Source organism: Ambystoma mexicanum, chromosome 1q (assembly GCF_040938575.1).
Source record: "Ambystoma mexicanum isolate Mex_15411 chromosome 1q, UKY_AmexF1_1, whole genome shotgun sequence".
NCBI lineage: Eukaryota > Metazoa > Chordata > Amphibia > Caudata > Ambystomatidae > Ambystoma > Ambystoma mexicanum.
In genome coordinates, this window is record NC_090922.1 from 436,658,342 (window position 1) to 436,677,564 (window position 19,223).

The 19,223-nt window shown below is 42.6% G+C and overlaps 1 protein-coding gene across 4 annotated transcripts in view; it reads right to left on the reverse strand.

The window, feature by feature from the left end:
* Positions 1–535: 535 nt before the first annotated feature.
* Positions 536–19,223, reverse strand: part of LOC138528394 (zinc finger protein 182-like) — a 387,214-nt gene continuing 368,526 nt past the window's right edge. For all 4 annotated transcript variants that reach the window (XM_069639992.1, XM_069639975.1, XM_069640002.1 and 1 more), the window contains one exon: positions 536–4,987. In XM_069639992.1, coding sequence (XP_069496093.1) covers positions 3,136–4,668 — 1,533 coding nt within the window. In that variant the 5' untranslated portion in view covers positions 4,669–4,987 and the 3' untranslated portion in view covers positions 536–3,135. The remainder of the gene's footprint in view (positions 4,988–19,223) is intronic.

Below are 19,223 nucleotides of genomic sequence, written 5' to 3' on the forward strand. Positions count from 1 at the left end.
AGGAGCCACCTAATGCATGCATGAGTCAAAGTGGAGTTCAAACAAGCAAGCAAAAGATTGAATGCTTACAGCGACAACTCAATGCCCCAAGTCTTAAAAGACCAATTCAAATAGCTATTCTCTGGGACAAACATTGACAGCCATACCCTTTATCAGTTATTAAGCCCATTACGAACAGTGTTATTTCCTATGCCGTCTCAAGGGATCACATTTAAATGCCAATTTTATCAAATACAAAATAGCGCTGCTACAACCAACAAGAGAAACAAAACTAGCTTTGAACAGTTGTAGTCCTAATAACCACAATTACACGAATAATTGCAAAATTCTACCAGACTCCAGAATCTCTGAAAAGACTGAAATATATAAATACGGCAAGCCTAGCTAGGCATTTGCACATGAAAATAGTTGAGTATTCAAAGGATAAATGTAATTATCCATGGTTCACCACAGCTCTAGCCACATACATCTAGAAAGAAATATTATGGAGACAGACACCTATTTGAGTGCAGCCAGTAACTACAGTAGACCAATAGACAATGGTAAAAAAACTTTATTGGACTAATGTTTTTAATAAATGTGATACACAAAAAGATGATTTTAAAACATTGGAGAATAAAGGCAATCTGATGGGAAAGGAGGAGGGTCATACCATCAAACACTACGTGATGCGTTGCTTTTTTCATGAAAATAAAACACTCTACAATGAAAAACTCTAAAGCTAGATAGCTAGAAAGTTCCCCTTATCACTCCATTCAACTATTTACTGCCTTGATCATCAGAACAATTTAGGACAAGGACATATAGCAAACCAACAGCATGTCCACTTGATGTAGGCCTTGCAAAACTTCAGGAGCCAACAACGCAACCGTTAGTGACCAGCTCCTTCTTTGAACTGGCCAATAGGTCACTATGCCCAGTCTATGTTCCAGTGGCATTTAACCGTGCCATTGGGACTCAAAATTACCATCCTGTCATTTGCTAGAACACATGAATGAAGTGGCAACATAATTACAGGCCTACAAAGAAGAGCGGGGGGGGGGGCGACAGGGGGGTAGGAATGGGGGTGTCTAAATCCAGTTGGATTGGTCAGTGTGCAGCAACACCGTTGACATGTCATTTTACCGAAGAGGTTAGGGTCCAAGCACACCCATGGGATGGTTGAGGTCCTTACCACAAGGTAGAGAACAGGCAGCAGCAATCAATTAATACCACTGTCCTCCAACAGGGCCTCGTTTAGTACGATTACCTGTGTGGTTCCTCCAGGGTTCATCAAGTCCACTTTTAAATATAAACTGGTCACTGGTGAAATGATTGGAAACAATGTTTTTTTTTACAATTATACAGACAACAGGTAATGCTCCATCTGACTAAGAAAGAGGCAGCCCCAACTTTGCCGTGTGTAGTTCATGTGGGCGCTTGAATGGCAACTAACAAACTCAAGAAGAAAAAAAAAAAAAGGTCTTTGTATGGTCTAGCAGAACACCAATTTGTTAAGACTCTTCGTCTAAAGAATTGAAAGACTGTCCTCAACAAATATGAAGGCAAAAAGCTTCGAAATAGGCACCTCACCCTCAGCAGATTATAGCAACTAAATCATTTTAACCTCCATATATTAATAATCTGTCCCTCTTAACCCGTTGGCCGCTGATTGCCCTTTAAACAGTGGCACAAATGGAAGGCGACACCTTTCAGGCAGGGCACAGGCATGACTAGTAATCTATGAGCCGTTTGCTCGAAGGTAACCAGACACTCCCACTTCACAGATACACAATTAGAATTAAAATATCTAAATTGTTCAATCAATTCTTCTGCTCATCAATTAGTTTACATGCCCCACAAATGGCATGGTTTCCTCTTTGTTCTGAACATCTAACCCCTATTGCATCAAAGAGCAGAACCTTAAAAGCCAGAGGATGGTACTTTGTTAAACTACATTTCAAAAGATTATCTACCTGCTTCATAGATATGATAAAAGGCACCTTTCATACAAATCCCTTTTCTATTAGTTCCAGCCGTTTGTAAAAGACCAGGCACCTAACCTCAAAGTGTTACAGCCCACGGTAACTTTATAGCATCAGGCCATGAACACCCCTGACTCAAATCATGCAACACCTATACTTCTTTTTCTAAAATCACAATTTTTATTACACTCAATGAAACTTAAAACAGTTGAAGAAAAATGGCATTTTGCCACCCAGAGATAAGAATGCAGCCAGGACCCAAATCGAACCACAAGGCCACAAGGTCCCCAATCATCAGTCCTTCCTGCATCCAATCCGTGTACAAATACAAATGGGGTGTGCTCCACTGGTTTGCAGACATGCATGAATACAAAAATGCTTCACCAACACCCCAACAGCTGGTAAAACTGGACAAGAACAGTCATACGAAGAACAAAAGCAATACTTTTTTTTAGGTCTAAGCATGTACAATGCTACATCGGGACAGTCACTTTGCTTGGTCACCTGGTAGCTTTGCAAGACAGCCATAGAAGCTCTACAGGGACGCTTTATACTGCCCCACATAAGGATGCTGCATAACTTATCAATTGCCTCCCCATTAACTTGTGGATGGTTAGACAAATCTAGGTTAGTAACAGACGGCAGATGTAAAAATAAAAATGGTCCATGCAGCAAATGGCATGTTACTGGATAATTTCGAATTCAACTATGCCCAACAGAAAGCATCTTCACATTTGGCTAGGCTAGAGTCAGAGAGTTCTCCTTGAACTTGAAACGGTTGTCCTTTATCCAAGTGTGGCCATTTCAGCCCCAATGGGATATCTTTACTTGTAATAACTGTGCTTTCTTCACAGAGCATAGTATTTTTTAAAACTGCCCAATATTGTCTCTGCTCTCAGAACAATGTGACCACAATTGACACTTTTTATACTCTTGTAGCATCCCGAACCAGAATTGCAGTTCATTAAAGGATAGCAGTGTCCATCTTCTCCAGCACGTTAAGGTTAAAAAGCATTTTTTATAAGCAGGAACACAGTTCCACTGTACAAATTCCAGCCGGTAACCTCACCCAACCCGCCCCGCCTCCCCTACCCCCAATTTCCAAAAACAATCAGCTCTTAAACTCAATGTCTCCAGGATTGCAGGGTGGACTAGGTTTTGCTCGGCAAGTTTACTTTTCCTCCTCATGGGTTGCTCGGTGAGCTTGCTGGAGTGACCGGAGATTAAAGCTCTTCTCACACAGGTCACATGGGTAAGGCTTCTCTGGGGCATGGTTCCTTAGGTGAACATTCAAAAGTGTGCTGGCATTGAAGCCTTCACCACAATAATGGCAATGAAATGCCTTCTCACCTGTGTGGATCCTCCTGTGAGCTAACAGGAGTGCCTGGCTGTTAAAGCCCTTCTCACAGTAGTCACATTTGTGTGGTCGATCCTCAACATGGACCTTCTCATGCTCAGTCAGGAGCGCCTCAGACAGAAATTTTACTTTACATTTGTTGCACTGGTATATCTTCTCCCCAGTGTGAGTACTCTTGTGAGAGAGCAGTAGTGCCTCGCCATTAAAGCTCTTGTCACACATGTTGCATTGAAATGACTTCTCTGTTATATGCGTGCGACTGTGAGCAGCAAGGAGGTTCTGGCTGGTGAACGTCTTCTGACATTTGCCACACTGGTGTGGTGATTCACCCGAGTGGGTCCTCTCATGAATAACAAGAAGAGCTTTGTCATTAAAGCTTTTTTCACAGTACTGGCACTGGTGTGGTTTGGGTATCCCCAAACCAGCTGCAGGGGCTTTAGATGGAGGAACATAGGTTCTCTTGAATTGCTCAGTGGTCCCGCCTCTCTTGTGGGTTTTCTCATGAAGAACCAGAGCAGACTTGCTACCGAATGTTTTATGACACACAAAACACTGATGGGGCTGGTTACCAGTATGGCTCCGTCGATGTGCAAGGAGGCCGGTTCTGTGAGCAAATCTCTTACGGCATATGTCACATTCATGTTTAATTTCCCCAGGAATGGCTTCATCCTCATCCTCATCATCCTCTTCATACTCCTCATCCTCGTCATTTTCATATTCATCCTCCTCTTCCTCGTCATCCTCACATTTGAGGCAATTATACACTTCCTCGTTGTTTGCACCCTTGTGTACAACTACACTTGATTTGCTGTTAAAGCTTTTCTGGCATACATTACAAGTATAGGTCTTTCTTTCCCGTAGTCTCAGACTCTCACGTTGAGGCTTACTGCTCTCTTTTTCTTTGCTTTTTGATTCTTCTGTTTTTCTTTCTGGGGCCTTACTGCTCTTTTTCCCCTTGTTTTTTGACTCTTCTGTTTTTCGTCCTCGAGAGTTTACCTTTTGGCTGGTAGATGCCTCATTAGAAGCTTGTTTTATTTCCTCTGCCGTCACATTGCCTTTATTTTTCTTGTTCAAAATAATTTTCTGTCGCTTTTCTGGCAACTTGGCCGATTCCAAACTTTTGGTTGTCTTTTTTCTCATTTCGTACCTCTGGTGAGCAAAAAACAGAGAATAGTGGGAAAAGCGTCTCTGACATTTAGAGCATTTGTACATTTTCTGTACTTGCTGTTCGGGAAGACGAAACTTAAGAGCCGGCCTCTTCACACGTCGGTTACATGGTTTTGCCCCCCTCTTTCGAGGGCAGCAAACATTGTTGGCACCAGCCACCTCCTTGCTAGACTTCTCCATTCTGCCTCCCAATGTAGCTCTCAAACTTGCAGATTGAGCTTGAGCTGACTGGTTTAATTGATCTTTGTCAACTCCTTGGTGCACTTTCACTTAAAGTGAGGCAATCCGTCAAATAATTTATAGTAACATATCCATGACGTGTTCTCAGTTCAAACCCCCTTTGAATAGTGTTACAAATATATATATATTCCTTTATTACAAATCTTCTCTCTGGCCTGGCAGAGGACGGTCCTTATGCTCAGCACATCGCCATTTGATCACAGGATTTAGGCTTCAGCTGAATGTTCTTTGTTTGCTTCTCACATTCGAAGCAGATCTTCTGAAAACAGAAAGGTAAATGTTAAAATATAGTTGCATAATGTGCAATTATAAACCAAAATAAACACTACTAAAAAGGGCGGTGAAGTTGTGTGCTCCTGCACTATCCCATTGCACCAGTTCTAAATGTGTTCCTTCAACATAAAACAAACACAATTTGCAGAAGACTTACTAAAAATGTGCCTCAGCATTTCCTTTCATCCTCCGCTTCATAATGAGCCATTTACTCCAAGCAGTTAACTTCTTTGAAAGTCTGGGTGGTAAGTCAAGAACCACATTAAGCTTACCTTGTGATTGGTTTGATTTTTTGGCTAACTGGGTTTAAGCGTGGGTGGCTTTGGTAAAAACTGCATTAACTATGCAGTCAAACTTAAATCACACTTGTAAATGTTTTCAAATTACAATTTGACCCAATCAATTTCAAACAGTTCATCTCCCCCAAACTTCATATTCTTAACATATGATGGCACAATTAATGAGGTGGTCATTTACATGTTTAAAGAACAGATGAATTTGGATATTTTGCATTACTAACTTCAATCGTAAGAGCAAAGGCCGTTGACATATCATTTAAGGAGAGACATCTCCAATATATTTGAGTCCAGAGGTTTAACTACCAAAAGTAGGAATGACCAATATTGGCACATCGGCATGGAAGTGCACGTTAAGGCCTTTGTGTATTATTGGTAATACAATATTCATTATGGGCACAGTTTCTAAGGTTTACCTTAGCTTTCCCCCCCAGTGACCAGTTCAACTTTTTCCCAGTGGCAAGATTTTTTTTCATACTTTTGTACATTCTTCTGATACTGATACGAACAACCTGGAATCCATTACGCATCCAGTTTATATAACGATATGCCCGAGTGAATGGACATTAATTGGTGCAATTAAAGAGCAAAGAAATTGAAACGGGATCCAACAAGACGGTCAATGGCTACACACATAGCCTGAAGATGAATCGGTGAATAAGATCAGTTATCCTGAAAGAAGGGTTAAAAGACAGCCCGAAACGCGTAATGTAAAGCTAGGAGTTGTCTCTGTCAAGACAGGACATTGTACTAAAAATCCTATCAGGATTGGAGTTTCCCAAGTTTATGATTTTGTGCATATATATATATATATATATATATATATATATATATATATATATATATATATATATATATATATATATATATATATATATATATATATTTTTTTTTTTTTTCAAATTGATGAATTTTCAACTTAGTTATTTCTGTTTTAATGTGTTTTATAATGTGAACAATTTACAATGCAATGACTGAATTACAATAGTAATCTTTGATTTATATACAAAGACTCGAGAACATACATTCTATAAATTACATTTTGTCTAATGTAAAAAGATTTATGTTCTGTGAATTCATACAAAAAAACTGCTTTTACTGTAGTCAGAATTGTTTCCGATTATATTGGACAAAAGTGTGCACATGTCTTTGCATCCCGTGCATTATGGGAAGCAATCCCTCTACATTTAGTTCAGTCTGGTAGCACACACTTCAACAAGGAGCATCTAAAACTCTTAACCATCACGTATCGAATTGAAGAGAAAACTATTCAAACTAGTAAACTGATACAAAAGTGAGTGCACCTCCACACCTCACTCTCCTGGTAAAAACAGCCCAGAGGTACTGGGCCCAACTTTAGCCCCTGAAAGGGGAACCTCAGAAGAAGATGCAGTTTTGGCAGCCCCCTTTGCAGGGGTCCTCAGAGGAAACTCTGGATCGCGTGTTAGATCCCTTGGAGGACACCTCAGGGAGAACCCTGGTATTAGACAAACTTGAGCCTCTCCCGGACCTAGAAGACCCCAGGCAAGGAGTCCCCTGGTCAGGGCGCCCCAAAAAGGAACGAACCAACCAGCGATTTCCTTTTTTTCTTCAAGGGCTGTAAATGTGGAGGAACGCGTTGAAACACCTTCCCACCTAACAAGACGACGAGGGAGTGCCCTGACTGAGAGGGAGCCCCAGAGAAGCTCAAGTCCCAACAGTGTTCTGGGTCTAAGTACTCCAGGCAAGAGTGGGGATCCGCCCTCGCGAAACGACGTTCGCACGCACAATGAACAGGCCACGAATCGTAGACGCTACGGCATAGACTGAAGAAAGAGGACCGTGGAACAAAAAAAGATATATTCCCAGTGATGGATGTGCGTCCGACCCAGACGAGAAAAGGACTGAAGGGCGATGCGCGGGGCGAAAATCAGGAAGGCAGGGTTACGGTCATGTGCGGTGGCCCACGTAAAAATAAAAGGACAAATAAATAAATTTTTTGATGCTTTTTTTGAAGTGCTCTGGTCTCATCTCAAAGGACGGAATGTCCCACAAGTATGGAGGAAAGGGGACAGGACATAGGAGTATGAATTCACAAAGCTAACTAGATGTTTGCACAACTAGTTCCATCTGTCTGTAAATCTAGAGACGTACTGAAATACTTTACACTGTAGTTAGCCTCCAGCACTCGATTTACTCCAGGATTATGATTGCATAATATCAGCAGGTGGGGGGGGGGGGGGGGGGGGGTGGCGCGGGGAGCAGTTGGAGCTGGCCAATCCAGAGGCTGGGAACACAAGTACAATCCGCTAGTGGCCCCCCACATTTCATGGATCGCTGCGCCTCTGTCCAGCCTTCACCCTGTCCTTGGAGTAAGTCTCATAGTGAGTCTCCATTGGAGTGTGTGGCGGGTCAGATGAAGGACACATACTCTTGTAAGACAGATTTATGTGAATATTTATTAAAGAAATGGATAATGCCCAATTTCTATGGCTCGTCAGTCATCGGTGAAAGTCTTAAAGAAATCTGTCCACTGTCCAAACTGACCCTACGACTATCTTAATAATTAAAAGCAGGAGAATGCTAGGTTCTTGATTCTCACAAATGTGGTTTTCAGTAACCAGTTCTCTTAATACTTAAGTTACTCTTTTGTTCCTTTGCAACATGGGGTTTCCATGGTTCTGTAGGGGTGTGTTTTCCATGGTCAGTGGCTTCCGTTTGTTCCTTTTCTTTCCAAAATATTTATTTTCCCAGGGTAAGGTTATCCCAACCTTTGAGTATATTCTTTTCTCCTGATCTTCAGGATTTTCTCATACAATTTTTTCTGCTGCCTGTCAAACGTTTAAAGATGCTGGGATCTTAAAAATGAGAAATGTTTCCAACTGTGGTGGAAGATTAAAAGACGACTTAAGGTGCCTGTTCGGGAGACAACACTTGGTAGTTCGGTGCAAGTACTTGGGGCTATTTATTTTTACATTTATAGAGCGCACTAAACCCTTCCGCATCAAGGCGCCGTTACATACAATGTTACATGCTCAAAGTTCCTGGGTTGACAGGTCTACAGGGAACTAAACAGCTCAGTCAGTGCTCTATGTGAAGAGCCACGTTTTCAGAAGCGTACAGAAAGCCCAATATGACTGCTCGGCTCCCAAGGCAAGGGGTACCCATGTTCCAAAGTTTGACTGCCATGACCGGAAAGCTCGAGCCACCTGCTTTGGCCAGTTTAATTTTAGGCATGAGGAGACATCGAGTATTAAAGACCTTGAAGGTCTCGTTGACTGGGATTTGGTGAATTTCTGTGCGAGGTAAGGGGTGGTGGCTGCATTTGAGAGGCATCTGTGTGTGATAAACAATGTTTTGAAGGCAATCCGTTCACATATTGGTAGCCATTGAGCATTTCTTCTTGATTCTGGGTTGTGTTCTTGTCTGGGAATGTTGAGGGCTGCACACAGAGCATTGCTCTGAATGATTTGAATCTTTTGGATATTATGTATTGAGGTGCCTGTGACAAGTGCATTGCAGTAATCCATTCTTGAGCCAATGACAATTGTAAAACAGCTTTCCTGGGAGAGGCGCGTTCTGCAGGTTTTGAGAAGGTTGGTGGTGTGGACAGCCCAGGAGGCAATGGCATTAACTTAGCGAGTGAAGGAGCACTAATACACATCGTGCTGCAGGAATAAACTACTGTTTATTTTTATTTATTTATTTATTTATATTTTGTTATTACTGCATTGTCAGAAGAGTTAAAATGCGTCTTTCAAATGCATTATTTATTAACTAGGTGCAATTAAATGTTTGTTACAAAAGCATTTTTGTTTCAATGTTACAACCAATATCTTATTGCAAAGGTTTTCTGGATGCCAGAAACCAGAACAATACAAGCTATCAGTCTGAAGCTAAGTAGTGGTCAAAAGGGCCAACCAACAAGACCACTTTAGAACGTGTTGAGAAAGAGGCTGGCCCATCACCCAATCATGTATGTGTAGGTGACACTTGCCCAAGCTTGGCTGCCCCATACCAATGCGTCAGTGTAGTTGCAGTCTGCTTTTTAGTTGGACCCTGGTTACTGGAGAGTCTGTCTTCAATGATGCCTGGCCATTGTGAACCGTCTTTCTACAGAACATTCAAAAGGGTTCTTGGCTGCGAAGCAAGCTGCAAAGTTTAGTTGCAGTTTGCAGGCCCAGTTTAAGCAGCAAATCCATCTACAGGTTCCTCAGGTTGGTCTCTGAAGCAGCCAGTCTCAGTGACTACCCCTTTCTTGTTGCGCACTCTGGAACCTGTAACCAGTAGCAATCTATGCTCCTGATTCAACCCTAAATTCATCCGTACCCACTTGAGGCCGCTACTTAACATTGTAACTGACTGTGCGGCACGGAATAGGGGGCGGGGCAAAAAAATGAAACCCCACTTGCCAGGCAACCACTCCCGTAACACCGAGCAACGCCCAACTCCTACTACTCTGCAATCCAACAGGAAGAAAAGAGGTGGAGGCACAGTGACAGAAACACCTGAGCCTCACATCCATCTTTGGGTACCTTTAAGGTGGCGGCCGAAACTCTAGGAGTGGTGGCAACACACGCAGCTCCTCAGAGATGTGCCCTTCCCGGTTTCCACTGAGCCCCCTGTCGACAGAGTATACTGTGGAATCAATCTACTGATGCCTCAAGTAATAGTGAGTGACCTATTGGAGACCTGCCTCCCCTCGACCTGTTGCGTACTACTACAGTTAAACTCTTCAACAGATCATCTAAATACAGACAAAGCCATGCAACTGATTAATTCAGTGCCGACATTAAATCCACAGAGTCTACCTCTCAAAGGCCCTTTATAAAAAAAGAGAAGTATATCTGTGGCAGACTCTGGCACTTTAACCAAATGAGATCCCCTCAGATCAAGCCAATTCAAAATCAAGCCACAGAGATTAGGGAGACCAACTTTTTACTCTATCCTCATGGGAGCAACGTTCATACATCGAGCAAAACATGGAATTCCCCGCCTGACAGGGATTTATTGGACATAGATGATAATAGTCATATAGAAACTAATAAATCTCGACAGCTGTGATGAGTGCAGAGGCAACTAATGCTACTTGATCTGACATCACTAAAAAAAGTGAAATTAAGCAAGAATCAGGCGAGTCTTGCTTTCATTTTCAGGCCCACAGTCTTACAAAACAAGTGGCCGGCCCATAGAGTTACTCTGCACTCCTCAGACCTTAGCTACAGCTGAGACTCTCTTTGAGTCATTACTGAATTCCCCAAAAGACAAACTCTGGAGTCCACTTGCCTTCTCCACTGAGTTGGCGATTGAATCTGACAAACGTCAGCAAATAGGCAGCATACCAGGTAAAAGCCACCATGAGATGCCTTGCGATTATAGATCTAACATCACAACCAGTGCTGACAATCACATACAAGCTGTGCCAAACGATTCCCCGATTCAGGCACTGCCAATCGTCCGCCACCTGACGGAAACCACTGATTTGTCACCCCATAGAACCGCTTAAGAAAAGGAGACAAAAGACTCAACCCCATTAACACGACCGCCTGGCTCTCAAGATATGTTTATTGTGAGGTGAATCCAAGATCTGATTTTCACACAATGATTTTTGAATCAAACGTAATGCAGCGCGCAAATGAGGCTGACCAACCCTGCCTCCCGTTTGCAAATGTCTCTTACCAAAAAAGGTTTGGCTTCGCAACTGCAATGTTGACGTCTATTCGTCTGATCCAATTTTGTCCAGCTCTAGTGCTGAACCTGACAAAAGTAAAATCTATCAGTGAAAGAAGGAATCCATGAGAGATCTGCAAAAAAAAAAAAGTCCAGTAGAAATACTACGCCCCAAGAGCGCACTGATGTGATAAAGAATTACTACGCAAACAACTTGAGCATCTTCAAGCGAAGCTAATCTCGGCAATGTCAATTTTGCTGCCACTGTACCTGAAGCTGTACGTAAACTTGTCAGCTAATTATAAAGATCAGTGAACATTGATTGCCTTAATGAACTCAAAGCGGATTCATAGAATCGTTTATTGAAATGTCCAGACAAAGGAGAGTAAAAGACAAAGGGCTTGATAGTGCAGCCTTGAAGACATTGGTCGAGCTGGTTAAAGAAAGCCTCAGTTGGCTAACATGCTAACTTCGGTGAAAATAAATACCAATTAACCAATCTATGAGCAATTCGACGATCTGTCAGGGAATTTTACAGGCGGAAGCCGAAAACAACGAGTCCCTCTGATGTACTCAAATACTCTAACAGGCACCGCCACCCAAACCGACAATATACCAGTACCAATAGATCAAGAGACAGCAATTGATGCTGCTCTACCGAGAAGTAAACTTGTAGAAACCATCCTAGTATCAAAGAGCCAGATCCCTCAAGCACTACCATGACTTACTCAATATTTGCAGCTATATGACAAGGATCTTTCGCAAAATCAAAGTTGTAGTAAAACCAAACAGTGAAGAAAACCAAAAACATCCCAATGCCACGAAACTCCACCAAAACAACAAGCTTGCAATGCTTTATAAAGAACTTAAAGCCACCGTCAGGTGATGTGCGATTAGTGGAACCTGTGCCCCCTTGCAAAGCCATTATTGTTGAAGCACAAAAAGGTCCCCCTGAAGACCTGAACAAAGTCCCTCAACTTAATCTACACTCTCCTTTGGATAGGGAGCCCTTGAAGACTTACTACTAGAGATGTCCGTATATGAAGAGGAATCTGACGAAAGTGTGTGTATTAATGACTCTAATGCCAATGAAGGGAACACACCAAATGAAGGTTACATCGACACTCCGATATCAAACCCTGTACTTAACGTTGGAAGGGAGGCGGAAGAAAATCATGGACTGCTTGCCTGAAACTGTAAACACTGAATCTTTGTTAACACAACAGATCAAAAATTCAACAACAACAAACTTGACCAAGAACGTGGAGCAAGGGTGCCGCCCTATCAACGACATAGGAGTACAAAAGTCATAGAAGGCATGGCACGGTATCGGGTAATAAAATTGCGGCAAAAATGTCGCCGGTAAAATTTTTGCCCTGGTTTCACCAGGTAAAGGTGTACCCATTATACCATTTAAGGGGAGCAGGGGTTGCGTGGGTGTCCCCCCACTCCTCTTAAATGGTATAATGGGTCCAGGGGTGTCGCCCGCATCCTTTACATGATGGCGACGGCAAAACGAAACATTTTTGCAGCGATATTTTGTAAACACTGAAGACATGGAACCAATGCAGGAGGAGAGGCATCTAATAATCCAAGAGTCTTTCAAGTACTGCTCGAAAGGGTTCTAAAAGCAAAAGATGGCTTCATTTTAAAATCAGAACATTATGTGCATTTTTCACGATGTCCCCAAGCTAGGACTAGGAGCAATCCATCCTAGTCACATTAAAATAGTAGCTTTTATTAATGAAGAAGAAAATGACAGTTCTTCACATGGCAACTGCAGCCCTGGAGACCCTCAATTTGGACTCACGTGAACAGTTACGCCCTTTTTGGCTTTGATGTAAAAGATCCTGACACGAGATACCTTAGAAGCGATCATGGAATCCCATAGCCTACGAACATGCTAGAGAATAAGACTCACAATCTTTAAGAAAAAACTAGCAGTAACATTGGCTCCAGCGTTTGATTCTTCCTCTGGCAATGGCAGAGAATGCAAACAGATGGTTTGAATTAATTTAAAATTACCATCAAAGGACTTAATGCATTGACCGATGCAAGCAACTCCAGTCAAAAAGAGATTGTAACTCCTCTCAACAACAGTAACAACTTTTCATGGAACTGGCTACCGAGAGCCCAATCCATAAAACCAGAAGGAAGCGGATGCATGGTCATTGGATCCTGGAAGACCCAAGGTTTTACTCCTCTCTTACAAGGATTACCTGTTCAATTGGCCAATGTGGGTCTCATATGCCTTCAAGAAACCTGGTTGATCAAGGTACCTTTCCTGGATGGCTTCACTGCCCATCACAATAAAGCAGCCAAAGGTATGACCAGTAAACCTACTTCGGGATTAACCATTTTCGTGAATAACAGCCTAAAATTAGAAACTGTTGGGGAAATTCGACCAAATCCCTTTATTCAGATTCTGTCATCAAATTAAATGAGCAAACTGCGAGTTCATAAAGTATGCATACTTAACCTATACTAGAACCCAAAGCGTTCTGAATCAGCTGACTTTGTGGACATCGTGAGGACCCAAATAGACATCTATGCAGCATTTCAAGAACTCTTCCCAATTCTATGCGGGGACTTGATTCTGGATTGGTTGGAATTGAAAGCTTATGAATATAAATCTGCGATGCTCAAAAACAACTCAAAGAATCTGAGTTACCAAAAATGGAACGAAGAGATTGTAGCTAGACAGTTTCATGTTAAATGGCAACCTACAAGGAGACCTACAAGGAGCAAAAACCTGGAAATATTGATCATTGAGTTAGACACTAGACTACTTCTTTGTTTCTTCTAATATGCCAAGCCAAACCACTGCACCCCCCCCCCCCCCGAGTGATACCTACGACAACTAGTGACCATGAAATTCTGATCCAACTTGCACCATGCCTAATAAAGTTGCGTCACAGACACGGTCACATACGATAGAATTGGAACCCGGAAGAAAGCGGTTGGGGTTAAAACCATGAGACTCTAAAAACGTATAGAAAATGTGTTGCAGTGCCAGTCCCATGATAAGACAGATGTAGACTATGAACATGTGCTGCCCGTCTTCAAAGAACATCAACAAAGAAATGTGAGGCGTCACTTTAAAGCATAACATTGCTTTGACAATGCAGTTTACAAGCAAACGCGCTTACTGCTTAAAGTGGGAGATCTGCAGAACACTCCCTTGCTTGCGAGACCCCAGCTAACCAAAAAGAGAAAGCAAAAATACTGGAATTGGATAGCAGAGCACAAATCATTGTTCCAACGAGATTCGGAAATAATGCTTCAAGCAATGGCTTCGAAAAACACAAGGTATGCATGGCAATTACTAAATGGAGGTAATATTCCAACATGCCCTTTCCTTTTGAATCCACTGCAAGAAAACATGGGTGTCTCATTTATCAGCCCTTTACAGTGATAACCACAAAAGTCCTAAATTAACGTCAATAAAGACGGCCATTTGGAATATTAAATTTGATCAAGATGACATCTTAATGATCATAAAGAAAACAAGCAGTTTGATAGCTCCAGATCCAGATGGTCCCACTAATGAAATATTGAAAGCGGCCACCGAAGCATGGGCCAAATTTTGCTACACCTTGTTTTAGCAGAGCATCCAGAATGTCGAGATTACACCCTCATGGAAAAATAGCATAATTGTGCTGATTTTGAAGCGATTACGACTGGGACACTGGACTGCAGACAAACAGACTTTGTCAAAGGCGTTGGGTGCAACCTCAACTTGCTATTGATGAGCCGGATGAAGATGCAGACCATCAGAGGGGATTGCAAAATCTATCTTGCTTGCATTCATCTTGAAAGCACATTTGATAGCAGTCAGAAAACGGTTATGGGAGAAAATGTACGAGGCTGAATACCCACCAGACTTGCTAAATGCAATTAAAGACCTACACTTAGGAACATCATTGCAGGTCAGCTTAAACCAAGAAGGTAATCCGACTGAAACCATTCCAACTCTCAAAGGGCCAAAATGTCCCATGGCGGCATTTCCATTTACATTTTTCATTTCCCGATGTAAGACATATCATTGACAGGGCCCGTTGTGCTTGCAAAAAATGAAATGAATGGTGTTGGGAAGGAACTAGGTTCTTCCCGCACCCCCAAGCGCACTATAATTAGGCAGAACTGCTTCTAGGCACTACAAGGGACCAGAGGGAATGGGGGGGGTCACTGGGAAAGCTCTCTCGTCCGAATAGAATCATATACACAGGCATGGACAGTCACTGAAAAAAGTTAGTTTAAATATAAAGGCGCAATTAACTATTAGCTGAATACATTTGTAATGACAGGTCTTAGTCAAATGTAAAACTATAGAGTTTATGCTAGAGGAGTCAAGCTACGCACCAGAAGGAATATGGCCTGCCCTGAAAATGGATCGCAGGGCTCACGTGGTGTTGTGTCACTAAGGCTAGCACTGGCAGACCATACCAAGTGACTCACCAGCTGCCTGCAGTCTGTCAAGAGCCCATGCAGGCTAAAATGGGATTTGCATGATCGATGCACATAATGCAGAATTATGAAAATAAGGTTTTAAAAGGAAATTATAGGACTAGAAAAACAGGAGTAGAATGGGTGAAATATGGAGAGAATGACTGGAAAATGTTTTTGTATATTAAATAGTCATAGGTAGCTAAATTAAGGAAAGCATGAGCTACAGTGTATTTTTTGCACAGGCTAGCAAAATGTAGAACAGCTTTGTCTGACAAAGCGCTGAAAATGAAGAAGGGAAGGCTTTGGAGCATCCCTTGTATGGAAGGCGGCTGGATTGGGATGGAGGCCCAACATATATCCTGTGATGCCACTACAGCAAGACCAGACTATATAATCTGCTGCCCGGGACCACTGTGGATGAGGGACAGAAGACTGGTCAGCAGAATTCTTTGCTACCATCCTAATTTTTCTAAGATTAAACTCGTTATTCTTGCAAGATAGACTCTTGGTCAAACTTCCCTATAGGGGTGTATTTACTCCAGTGTGAGCTTAATTGGAGACACCCTTATAATAAGGGCCACCCTTACAATGGCCAAATGAAGGGTGGCTACTCTATGCCGATGATTTGGTGGTGCTGGACAGAACCCCTAGAGGTTTACAGAAGAAACTAATTGCAAAACATTTTTTTTTTTTAAATCGGAAATTCTGGTTCTTGAAAGGAAATCTTCTAGAAAATCAAGTCACTGGGGTAGCATATAAGGGAACACCGCCTGCAGGCGGCACCAGCGATTAAATATTTGGGAGCAATGATCACCGCAAACGCAACAGAATGCCTTTGGAAAGACCATTGGAAGAACAAATTAAAACACCCGATAGCTTTTAGGGAGAATTCTCATTTATGGCTAATTTCCCTCACCTAGTGAGCGAGTCCCTCAGCAGCTTTGCTGGACTTCCGGGGTTTATTTTTTCCACCTGGTAAGAGTGTGAGCCTTTTTCCCCACTCTTAGATGTGTTTTTCCATGTGTAGTTCTACTGTTTGTGTGATCTTGGGATCTGGAGCTACAACACTCCATGAGCCCCACTTTTTTGTGTGTGTTCCACAGCACCTTCAGTGCAGTGACACAGGGTTGTCTTTGAGACTTCTTACTGACTCCATTTTTCTGGGGCTGACTACTGTCCCCCAGAAACATGTAAAGTTGCCATGAACTTTATATAGTCACATTAAACTGCAGACCCAGTACACCCCATCTTACATCGAGTCTTGGAAAGAGTTAATTCCTACCCCTTTTTGTATGCACCTCTTGGAGCTTTGTTTCGCTCTTAACCTCAAGACTTGGCTGGTGGCAGTGGTACCTACCATAACTTTTCTACCGCGATTATAATATTTAAATGTGGTACTGTTTTAGGCTATTGTATTAGCCTCGAACATGAACCCGCCCTACCAAATACTTGGCTCCAGTCGGGTTTAATCACCATTTCTTTTTGTTAAAGTCCTTCTTGTGCTTTACTTTTCGCGCCAAACCAGGTTTGCCTTCTTTGTTCGCAGACCTTTGGCGGGCTTCTGTCCAGAAGCCCTCCTTTGGGGCTGGGTGTCTAGGTCGGCTGAATGTGAAGGAGGGGTTTAGTCACCCCCTGCACAGGGTCTCCATGGAGACCCAAGTCGCACTTTGTGTCCATTGGCTGAGGCGGATGTCCGGGCTGGACAACCCCCCTGCTGTGCGATTGACAGCCAGGCTGTGTGAAAGGGGGATTTTGGCATAAAAGGCAGGACTCTTGGGCTGGAAGTCAGAGTCTCCACTGGAACTGCAAGAACTGAAGAGAAGCGGAGAAGAAGACAGCTGCTGCAACTCCCAAGTCCCAGTGAAGCCCTGCTGCAGTCCCGAGCCATCTACCCTTCAAAGACAGAAGATCCAGTCCTGAGTCTCTTTCCTGGAGCCTGGTGGGATCAACCAGCTCACCTTCAACAGCCAGAGGATCCTCTTCTTGGTCGAAATCTCTGCACACAGCTGTAGTGGTCCGGATAGCCATCTGAAGAGCCTCTCCCATTTTAAAGGAGCGCACCTTTTACTCACTGTTGCTTCGCTGCTGATGGCTATATCCCTGGGTAGTGCAGATCGCTCCAGACGTCCTTGTCCCCACGAATGAAGCTCCAGGAACTAAAAGGAACAACTGCCGAAGCTCCAGCTTTCCTTCAAATGAATAAGGTACTGTGTCCAACTTCAAGGAATTGGGGTGAACTCTTTTTCCTCACCAAAGGCTTGTCCTGGTCTTCCTTCCCTCTTATAAATTTTGCTTCCCTTTTGATAATATGCAAGTACTCCTGGCAATTTTGAATCGTGAACTGTTCTAACCTTGTGATCCTCGACAACAGGACCCTTGTTCCATTTGACACTGGTGCAGGCCTATCGACTTATCTACGTTTTAGAAAGTGTCCTCTGATTCCATTTGCCTTGACAAAAGTATTGCCTATGATTTTTATCCCGTGTTAATTCATGTGCTAAGTGTGTTTGACTTCGGTAGCATTTCTTCTCGCGGGTGCGCTGTTCTTTCGTAAGACCGAACTGTCTTTACTATCAAAAAGTGACCGCGTATTAACCCACAGCAACGTCTTTGCTTCACAACACCGGTCTGTCAAATCCCGAAGTACTTACCTTGAATCGATCTACACAAAGGGAATTGATTGATTTTAGTATAATTGAAGCGTGGTATTATTTTAATAGAAGTGAAGTGTTTTGTGAACAGATGGTTTAAAAATAGATGTACTTATATTTTTTTACCAGAAACCTTGAGTCGGTGTTTGCTTGAGTCACAAAATTGTAGTCCTTTGTGTAATCTCTACTACTGCTCATTTGCTCTCATGATTAGCCTGGCTGCTCAGCCATTGCTACCACTTTTTCTGTGTAGTACAGGCTTGTACCAAAGGTGAAATTGTACTACCACTTTTAGTCTTAACTGTGTGTAGTGGTCCCTAAGGGGACTGCACAGGATTCTGCCTAACAATAGCCCAAGCCAATTGTTCAATTTTACAACCAAACGGTAGTAACAGTTATCACCTACGCAGCTGAGGCATGTCTTGGGACTACCGTAGAAGACGTGGGACTGATTGGAGGGTAAATTCTGGCGTACCATCCTACATTTGCTGAATGCAGTCCCTATCGCCATCATCCGTCACGAGATTGGTCTCTTATCTCTCTACGTAAGAGTAAAATGGAAATCGTTATTACTTTTCAGTAAAACACAATCGCTGGACTGCCTGAACCAATTCAATGTGTTATTACTGAAAAGGGACACATATACTGGGCGATGGACTTTTGGGCCAAATCTTGCCAGACCTTTTTATCAGAAGTAGGCGTGACAGTTGAAACCTTCTGCCAGAATCCCACCTATGTAAAATGGATTTTATGGGCGGATAATTGAAGAATCACAGAATCAATTAGATCGAATGGCAAAGTCCATGCCCTTTCAAAAATCCGGACTTCCTTAATGTGACGCTGCCCTATCTATCAAAATGTCCAAATCCCAAACATCGGGGCTTATTTTTTAGATTTCGACTTACCATTCTACATAACAGAACCACACTATGTAGATATGGAATACCCTCTGTGAATGCAACAGGTAGATTATGCAATGGAGAAGTGGAATCTTCAAAGCATTTAATTGTATTTTGTCCAAAACATGGCTCTAGTTTGAGGGTACTATGGAGTGCAATCAGCAAACGGCAGAGACTGCTAGGGCTGGGCAATATGGACCAAAAAGTAATCTCTCAATATTTTTGGGCTGAATGGTGATATATGACATTGATCTTTTTTTTATGTGGGTTAAATGCTC